This window comes from Suricata suricatta, chromosome 9 (assembly GCF_006229205.1).
Source record: "Suricata suricatta isolate VVHF042 chromosome 9, meerkat_22Aug2017_6uvM2_HiC, whole genome shotgun sequence".
Classification (NCBI taxonomy): domain Eukaryota; kingdom Metazoa; phylum Chordata; class Mammalia; order Carnivora; family Herpestidae; genus Suricata; species Suricata suricatta.
This window is the reverse complement of record NC_043708.1, coordinates 9,430,327-9,440,051: the sequence shown is the minus strand read 5'-3', so window position 1 is coordinate 9,440,051 and position 9,725 is coordinate 9,430,327. Positions and strand designations below refer to the sequence as shown.

At 45.3% G+C, this 9,725-nt stretch overlaps 1 protein-coding gene across 2 annotated transcripts in view; it reads left to right on the top strand.

Moving 5' to 3' along the window:
- Positions 1–200: 200 nt before the first annotated feature.
- The window catches only part of PPP4R4 (protein phosphatase 4 regulatory subunit 4), a 103,889-nt gene continuing 94,364 nt past the window's right edge, over positions 201–9,725 (top strand). For both annotated transcript variants that reach the window (XM_029952631.1, XM_029952632.1), the window contains exons 1-2: positions 201–444; positions 1,863–1,936. In XM_029952631.1, coding sequence (XP_029808491.1) covers positions 325–444; positions 1,863–1,936 — 194 coding nt within the window. In that variant the 5' untranslated portion in view covers positions 201–324. The remainder of the gene's footprint in view (positions 445–1,862; positions 1,937–9,725) is intronic.

Sequence of the window (9,725 nt, the reverse complement as noted above, 5' to 3'; positions counted from 1 at the left end):
GGGGCGACCACGGCGTTGCGCGGCAGTTGCGTCCCGCTTGCCAGCGCGCAGCGCCTGAGGGGGCGGGGCTGAGGCGGGCTCGTGGCCCCGCCCCCGCATCTGGCCCCGCCCCCGCAGCCCGCCCGCGCGCCCCGCCCCGCCCCCTCGCCTTGCCCGCCCCGCCCCCTCGGCGGCAGCGTTCCTTCTCCCGCCGCCAGCTAGCCTCCCGCCCGGCTCCGGTGGCCGAGAGCGGGAGAAAGTCCTGCTGGTGGGCGTTCGCGGGGCTGCGAGCGTCCGGCATCCCGGGGCCGCTCTGGCCCGGGCGGCGAGGGGGCCCGGCGGTCCATGCATCCGCCGCCGCCCGCCGCCGACGCGATGGATTTCAGTCAGAACAGCCTGTTCGGCTACATGGAGGACCTGCAGGAGCTCACCATCATCGAGAGGCCGGTCCGCCGGAGCCTCAAGGTGCGCCCCGGGGAGGAGGAGCTGCCCGCAGGGCGCCTGGCCCGCGCCCCGACCCCGTCCCGTCCCCTTCTCCTTCGCGAGCGGCCCGGGACCCTCTCGGAGTCAGGCTGGCCCCTCAGTCTTCCTCCAGTTGCCGTGTCACCCTAAATCGGCGCCCGCCGGGGCCCCTGGCTCGACGCGGCCCCGTTCCTCCCAGCTCGGACCTCAATCTCCGAGGGACTGGCCCCTCGGACGCCCTGGGCTCCCCAGGCCCCCGCCCCGGACCCCTTTCTCAACCCGCCCCCAGGAACGGCCGGCCCAGCGGCGTCCCCCGAGCCGCTCCTCTCGGACAGCCTTGGCCCCTCGTCCTTCCGCCCTGCGGGAGCTGCCCCTCCAGCTGCTGCCTGGTCCCCTCCTGAGTACCCCTCCCCGCCTGTCCCCATCCCACTCCTCAGTCATCACAGCTCCTGCCCCCCTCCCGGAGACACCCCGGATCTCGTTCGCCCCTTCCTCTGTCGTTGCAAGCTCGGGCGCCTGTGTCCCCAAGTCAGCCAGGCCTCCCTTCACCTGCCACCCAGCACCCCTACTCGAGTCGTCCGGCTCCCGATCTTCAGCGCCCTCTCGACCCTTGGCCCCCCTCCTGAGTCACTGCACGTCCTTTCTTCCCAGACCCTCCAGGACTCCGGCTGGGACCCTGATCCCCACCCGCCTTGAGGGAGTCAACCTTCAGTTTGCTCCCCCACCCCGCACAGTCATCTTGGTCCCAGCCTCCAACCCTCGCTGCTGGCAAACCTACTTCACGGACCACCCCCTCCCCCAGCCGTCCTCTTAATAGCTCCTTTAGCTGCTCTCACTCCCACCTGCCGCAATATCGCGAATCTTTGGTTTCCTTCCAGCCCCAGAGTTTATTCCCTTCCCCCACTCCACATTTCGTCTTTTTCGTTCTCACTCGGCTGCAGTTTTGCATCCATCCCCCTTTAGCATTTCCTGGGGTGGAAAATGCTGGAAAAGCCTCCTTGGGGGTATTAGAGATTTAAAAGTATGTATGTATATGCATATAAAATCGAGTTCTTAACTCGATTAAACTCGATTAAAGAGCAGTGCCCTAAAGCCACAATGGAATTCTCAAGCTTCAGTCTAGAAGCTAGAAGAGTTAAAAAAAAAAATAACAAAAACCCAACAAAACAACAACAAAACCCCAAAAACAACCTCAAGATCCCACCACCCAAACCCAACAATTCGAGACAATTAGAGACCTCTGTGGTTGAGGTCGGGATCTGGAGTCCTCAGACTCTTGATTAGTTTTCAGTGATCATGTTTAATTGTGAAACTTTTTTCATTAGTCTGTACCCGTGTGGGGTTCCCCGAGGGTTGGGGGGGGGGAGACATCCATGTTTGTGTGCATAATTGATATTTTATTTGTATTTTACACTTGACAGACACCGGAAGAAATAGAAAGGTTGACAGTCGATGAAGACCTCAGTGATATTGAAAGGGCTGTTTATCTGCTCAGGTATTTCCCGAAGTCTTTTCTGTGTAATCCTTGCTCTTCCCGGTGGCTGCACGGATGAACGCGTGGTGAAATGCCGTGTCCCGGTTCTGTTCAGATTTACTTGAACAGAGTACTTTGGCGTGTGTGGCACATAACTTAATTATGTTATAAGGTTTTGGTACGGACTTCCACATTTGAGAACGGAGATCAAAGAAGACAGCCAACTTCTAGAGTATTTCTTGGAGAAGGAGGAATGGAACAGCAAAGGGTTTGAATTTGATCTCATCCTTATTTTCTGGCTTTGCCTGTTCCCCCACAGATCCCGTAAGGTTAGATGTGACTTAAAGAATGGCCAGCGATTAATTTTAAGTTAATCACAGAGTACGAATGTTATGTGCTATTTGCTATGTAGAAAAAACAAACCCTGCACAAAGAGGGTAGTTCAGTTTGTTACTCAGGATATCCTGTTTTATATTGCTCTTGCTATGTAAGCTTGGCAATTTTGTCTGAAAGATTTTAAAATGTAATTGAGCCTACTCTCATTTAAGTTCATCTCACAAGCGCTGCAGAATTTCTCAGTGCGAGTGGTTATGGCACATATTTTCAGAATTTCAACTATTTAAAAAGCTTTGGAGTTAGCTTCCTAAAAGCAAATGCAGTGAACATGAATGAATTTAGCTGTGAAAATACTTCAAAAGCAGAAATTCCCCTAAGGCATTTTGCGTCCATTTGTTGTAAAAAAATTCTTTTTGAACTTGCCGCAACATGTTTTCCCCTTTGGCGATTTAGTTTTCCCTTTTGTGTTTTAGAATCGGGATTTTGAAACCTGGTGTCATTTACCTGCTGACATATTTATCATCCCTGTTTCCTTAGCTTAGGGCAGGTTTGCCAGGTTCAGGGGCAGGCAAGTTTCCTGCTCTCCTTTCTAATTTTTAGGTCATGCCTCTGGTCCCAGGTTAGTCCGTGGAGATCCTGTAAAAAGAAAAAAAAAAAAAAATCCCTCCCTATGACTTTCATTCTCTTAATTATTCTTTAACCTTTTTGTTGCCTCCTGGGTTTTTGCACGTAAGTTTAGTCAGAATTGCAGCATGCTTACAATTTAGACTGTTCTCTCTAATAATTCTATCATTTGAAAATCTTTCTGGGTATTAGACCTTATGTTGGTGTGATGTCCCCTCTTTTGGGGATCTTTGGTAGGATGCTGTCATGATTTTTCATTATTTATTTAAAGGAAAAGTTTTATTTATTAAATTTTTTAAACATTCTTATTTATTATTTAGAGACAGAGAGAGACAGATCATGAGCAGGGGAGGGGCAGAGAGAGGGGGAGATACAGAATCTGAAGGAGGTTCCGGGCTCCGAGCTGTCAGCCCAGAGCCTGATGCGGGGCTCGAACTCACAAACCGCGAGATCATGACCTGACCTGAAGTCGGACGCCACCCACCCAGGCGCACCAGAAAACTTCTGTTTATTATGAATTAACAAAATGTGTTTTTGGTGTTTACACAGAGAATAATTTCATGTTTAACCTTTTTTTTTGATACTTTATCGTGTTATAGTTGAAGTACTTTATTCCTTAATAATTAACATGTCCAATATGGTGAGCAATAGTTGTAAACTTCTGCCTTTTCCCACAGTTCTGTTGTTTAGAGTAGGTAGACAAACGAGGAGACTTTGGATAAGTTTCTGTTAACATATAGCAGTTACTGATTTGTAATAAGTTCCTACTTCCGTCCTACTGAATTCTCTCTCGCGTAAATTCTGGCTTCCAGTTAGGAAGTAGGAGTCTTGCTCTACTTCACTTGCGACCGCAGATACCTTATTCCAGATATCAATGCCAAGGCTTCTTTTTTAGGAGCACTTACTTGTTTTCTATATTGCTTTTATTGTTTGTTGGTGAGCCGGGCCGTCTACGTTGTCTGTATTTCTGAGACACAGAACGTAAGTTTCATCCAGTTCTGGAATTTACAAAGCCCTCTGGAGCCAGTTGGGTCATCTCATTCTCAGACAAGACTTTTAAAAGAGCCCTGAGGTCTCCTTTAGTTTCTTGGGTCTCATCTACCTTGAAGGAGGTCTGCAAGGTGACTCGGAAGGCGAACACTAGTTTGGTTGTGTTAGGTTCTCTGGCTGAGTTCTTTGTATTCCTTCTCACCAGTCCTGGGGGAAAGAGGGATTTCACCTTTAGGATGGCTTCTGCAGGGAGAATAGCACGCTGCCTGAAAGGGTTCTTTCTTCCCTAGGATTCAGGGGAGGGTATGAAATTGTCTTCTAGATGAGTTCTCTGTTACAGCCTCATCTGCTTATATGAGCGTTTTATTTTAAATGTACTCTATTCCTTTTTTTTTCCCCATTGTACTTCCCAATGCTTTAGCACTTTGTATGGAGACCCTGGTTTTTTTTCTTTGATATTCAGGTTTTTTTTTTTTTTTAATTTTTTTTTAATTTCAATATTTTATTGTCAAGTTGTTTTCCATACAACACCCAGTGCTCTTCCCCATAATCAGGTTTATTTTTGAGTCCTTTACTTGTTACTTTGTATTGGATCTTTAATATCCAGCCCCCCCCCCGCTCTGTTTTGGGATGTCAGATTTGCTTCTTTGGCTCTCTTATTTTGTATATTAAAACTGTTTTGGAATATTATATTACATTAGAATTCAGACAAATTTGTTTGCATCACCCAAGCTCCTATATCAGTGGAGGTTCTGACAGCATTTGCGTTGAGTCTGATGTCTGAAACGTTATATACAAAGGACTGCCATCCAGGGAGAAACAAATTACAGCTCATTATCTCACCCTAAAATATGGCAGATCAATTGTTAGTGCAGTTTTCATAATCAAGTTTGGAACATTACGGTATTTGAAGACACGACACAGATGAATTTGTGGTTTTGCATAAATACGACGCTGATACATCCATCTGTGGCATTCAGTGCCGAAGCAAAACAGCTTCCTGATTGCCACAGCTTGTGGCTTAGTCAAACCCTATCACATCGTCTTTTTCCTGTTCTCTGTCTTCCTCTTGATTTTGGCATGTATTTTAGAAATGTACTTAAAATATGTGAATAATTTTGTTCGAGGAGGGCCCTACGTTAGTGTCCTGTGCTTTCATTCGCTAAATCTTGACTTAAATATCTCTAACTGCCTACAGATCAATTCTAGACCCTTAAACTTGGCCTAAATGGCTACATCTTAGCTGTGCCGTGGGATGTTCCATCAGGCCCTCAACTTTTTTTTTTTTTAATGGCTTGATCGAGATGCAGTTCATGTGCCCTACAGTTCTGCCATTTAAAGTGTGCAGTCCCGTGGATTTCAGTGTTTTCACAGAGCTGTGCAGCCGTCCCCAGGGTCAGCTGTAGAGGATGTTCGTCAGCTTAGCAGTCATCCCCACTTCTTCCCACCCTTCCCAGCCTTTGGGGATCACCAGCCTACTTCCTGTCCTCTTCTGGGGCGTGTAGATGAAATGATACAGTATGTGGCCCCTTGTGACCAACCTCTTTCAGGGAGCGTCATGTTTTCAAGGTTCATCGGTGTCGCCGCGAATATCAGTGTTGCTTTCTTTCTGTCACTGAGCGGTGTTGTATCGTGTGGGTGTTCCACATTTTGCCTGTTCATTCCTCAGTTGATGGACACTTGGGTCGTTTGCACTCAGTCCTTTACCTTTTGAAACAGCCCTGCCGGCCTCTTCACTGTTACTCACATGCATCGTGTTCATCCTTAGCTCTGTGTTTCCCTGTCCTGCAAGACCTTTCCTTATTCCCGTCTGCCATTTTCCATCCCCAGGACCCAGCTCTGATCTTGCATCTTCCATAGAGCCTTTTTTAACTGCTCGTGGAGCCCAGGCTCCCTTGAGCTCCCATAGTATCGCTTATTGATGGCTGGCTTCCCTCAGTGATTAATCCCTACTTAGCCTGTGTGTGTGAACATTTTCCTTAATTGTAAGCTCCCGGAGGGCCAGCCGTCTTTCATGTTGTTGCTGTTTTGTTCTTTCTTGTCCTGTGCGGTGATATAAACACATACCTCTTCATAAAGTATATTTATTTATTTTAAGTTGACCAAAATGCCAGCTGAATGAAACAACTTCTGATTTTTTTTTGTATTATAGGCAATAGAACTAGACAGATTTAGGTTATAGCTTATTCTACTGTTTATTATCTGTTTGGGAACACATTTTGGGATCTCTTTCTTCATCTGATAATTGGAAATAGCCATTCCTATTTCCCAATGTTGTGTAATGTGTGGAGCCTTGACACAGAATAGGTACCTTTTTAATGTTAATTTCTCTTGGTCTCTTTCCCCAGTCCTTACTTCCTTATTACTTAGGTTCTCAAGCTGCATGTCAAAGTTTTAAGAAAGGATAGCAACATTAATTTTGCCTTCCAATGACTTAGTAAAGTATCTGGCAAGTAAAGTATGTCAACTGAAGTGTGTGATAGATGCCTATACATTTCTTTTACTAATAGTGTTTATTGAAACCAGAATCTTCACAAGTTATAATTAAACATTTTTAAACTGAGTGATAAGGTCAGCGTGTTTTACAGATTTATATTTTCATACCAAATGACTCTATCTTAAGCAATATTTGCTCTTAACACTGTGCATGACTTGACCTCACTTTTTTGTTGCTGCTTTTCCAGTCACTCTACACTGTGAGTTTTAAAACATTTTGCACTTTGCCTTCCAGGGACAGTCACCTAAAGTGCATCTTTAATTAGGAACTTTTCCCCTTCCGAATCACACCCTCCAACCTTTTTTTATTTTTTAAAGGAGTAAGTGCGCCCCCTAGTGATAGCTCAGCGGAGATTTCTGCCACCAAAGCTGGAAATGAGCAAAAGAACAGAAGTGCTGGAAACTGTGGCTGCCGCTGGTCACTTCTGGGCACTCTCCCGTTCAAGACCAGAGCAGAGCAGCAGCAAGACGGTGGGGAAGAACTTCAGTGATGAGCTTGGTCATGGCTAGGTTTTGATTGTTTTTAATTTTTTTTAATGTTTATTTTTGAGAGAGAGAGAGGCAGAGTGGGAGCAAGAGAGGGGCAGAGAGGGAGGGAGAACCAGAATCCGAAGCAGGCTCCAGGCTCTGAGCTGTCAGCACAGAGCCCAGTGTGGGGCTCGAACCCATGAGCCACAAGATCATGACCTGAGCCGAAGTCGGACACTTAACTGACCGAGCCACCCACGTGCCCATGGTTGTTTTATCTTTAAAAATACCTACTCCTGTTTGCTGTGCAAATGTGAAAAGTCATGTGAAGAACTCCTTTGTGTGCCCTTATTTCTAAGATCTTCTACATCCCCAGACTTCTTTTATTTTCACTATTTTCTTAATTTTCTTTTCCTTGATGCCTTCTGACTTTTAGTAGTGTTTCAGTGTGGCGGGCAGTGCAGGGTTGTGTGGATGTATTGAGGGAGATTGTGTGTGTATATGTGAGGTGGGCGCCTGAGTGTCTGGTGTTTCTTGCCCAGTTTTCTTGAGTGACATACAGAAGAGACTTCTTAATACCCTACAATTGGAATAGATCGTTGGTTAACTAATCCAAAAAAAAATTGGTCAACATGCGGACTCATAAATATGATACCTACATTCAACATTTTATTTTAGTGTAAGAAAGATGTATTTTTTTTTTTGCCAGTCCTTTGTTATATGTCCACTGCCATTTCTTTGAGTATAGGCCACACTTACTGCTCAGGGTCTGCTTTTTTGCATAGATTACCCCATCATGCACTTAAAATGTCAAGTTCACATTTCTTTAAAGCTGAGCAAGAATTTGAAGATGGCTTATGAGTCATTTTGAAAGCATGGTCCTAGATTTTCTACTCATCTGCAAGGTGTCTTGTTCTTCCAATTTTAATAGCAATTTTCTTTGGTAACTTACCTTTATGGAATGTTTCTAAAACTTTCAATTTAGTTTTTTTTGTTAATTTTTAATGTTATTATTTATTTTTGAGAGAGAGAGAGACAGAGACAGAGACAGCATGAGCAGGGGAGGGTCAGAGACAGAGGGAGACACAGAATCTGAAGACAGGCTTCAGGCTCTGAGCTGTCAGCATAGAGCTGGACGCGGGGCTTGAACCCATGAACTGTGAGATCATGACCTGAGCCGAAGTCAGATGTTTAACCGACTGAGCCACCCAGGCGCCCCTCAATTAAGTTTTCATAGAAATGACTCTTTATACATCATGTGTTGATGCAATATTTAATTAAATCATGTAATTGCAGTAGCAAGTGAAATTGGGATAAACTGATGTGAGAGCAAATGATATGCGGGTGACTCTTGGTTACAGCCTAACTAGAAGAGCAGAAACCTGTGCTTCTAGAAAGTAGCCTATTAGCCGTGAGCCATCAGCCTGCCTTTGGCAAGGAAGTGGAGAGTGTGGGTTAGTCGGGAGAAGCTGAGAGAGATACTATCCGTTTTCAAAGCGTGCTCTGTGGTTACCTTGCTTCGTCCTTGGAGACCCAGCTTTTCCTCTCGTTTCTGTGTTCGGTGTGGCCCATGGTCAGGTCTGTTATTCCTTCACTTTTGTATGCAAAAAAAATTAATGCTCTAGGAATCTCAGAGAGGTACTTTCAGAGGCATATTATTATTATTTTATTTTTAAACACTTTTAACATTTTATTTATTTTCAAGAGACAGAGACAGGGCATGAGCAGGGAGGGACAGAGAGAGAGGGAGACACAGAATCCGAAGCAGGCTCCAGGCTCTGAGCTGTCAGTACGGAGCCCGATGCGGGGTTTGAACCCATGAACCATGAGATCATGACCTGAACCGAAGTCTGAGGCTTAACCGACTGAGCCACCTGGGCGCCCCTGGGTTTTTAAAACAAACTTTTTGGCCATCTGCAGAAATGTGCACATATCATAAATATGTAGCTTGTTGAATTTTCACAAGTGAACCCATCCATGTAACCAGCACGCAGATGAACAGAGCATAATCGACTGTGTTAGCCTAGTACCTCCCTCGTATCCCTGGCCAGTTCCTCCTACTTCTGCAAAGGAGAACTACCATCCCTTAAAATGTATTATTTTTAAGTTTATTTATTTATTTTGAGAGAGAGAGCGAGAGCGAGAGAGAAAGAGTGAGCGCCAGCAGGGGAGGGGCAGAGAGAAAGAGAGAGGGAGACAGAGAATCCAAAGTGGGCTCTTGGCTGACAGCCGAGAGCCCAGGGTGGGGCTCGACCCAAGGAACCATGAGATAGATCATGGTTAATTGCTTAACCGATTGAGCCACCCAGAGGCCCCCTAGCATCCCGGCTTTTAACATCATCAGTTAGTTTGCCTGACTTTGAACTTCGTATAGTAGGAACCGTGGACTGTACTGTTTTGTGCTTAGTTTTCCCTGAACCTTTTCAAACAGAGATTTGTCCATATTGTTGCGTGGAGAAATAGATTGATCATTTTCACTGCTGTAGAGTGCTCCCTTATATGCTACAATTTATTTATTCATTCTACTGTTGATGAACATTTGGCTTGTTTCCAGCTCTTGGCAATTACGATTAATGCGGCCATGAGCATTCACGTACACATTTCTTTCAGTTATCTTCATAGAAGTGGAATTCTTGGTCATCAGTATATGCACATCTCCAGCTTAAAAGATACTGCCCAACAGTTTTCTAACTTGTACCAATTTAAACTCCTGTCAGCAGCGTGTGAGTGGTCCCAACCCTTATATTTCAGGAAGCAGTGTCAAACTTCCTAGTATGTGATTTTCTAGGGTATGATTTTCTAGAAATGCTTACTTAATAGTATAATTTACCTACACTGTCAAACATCTTTCTTCCCTTACAAGAGTGTTTCTGTAAGTGTTTACAGTTAGTTTTTA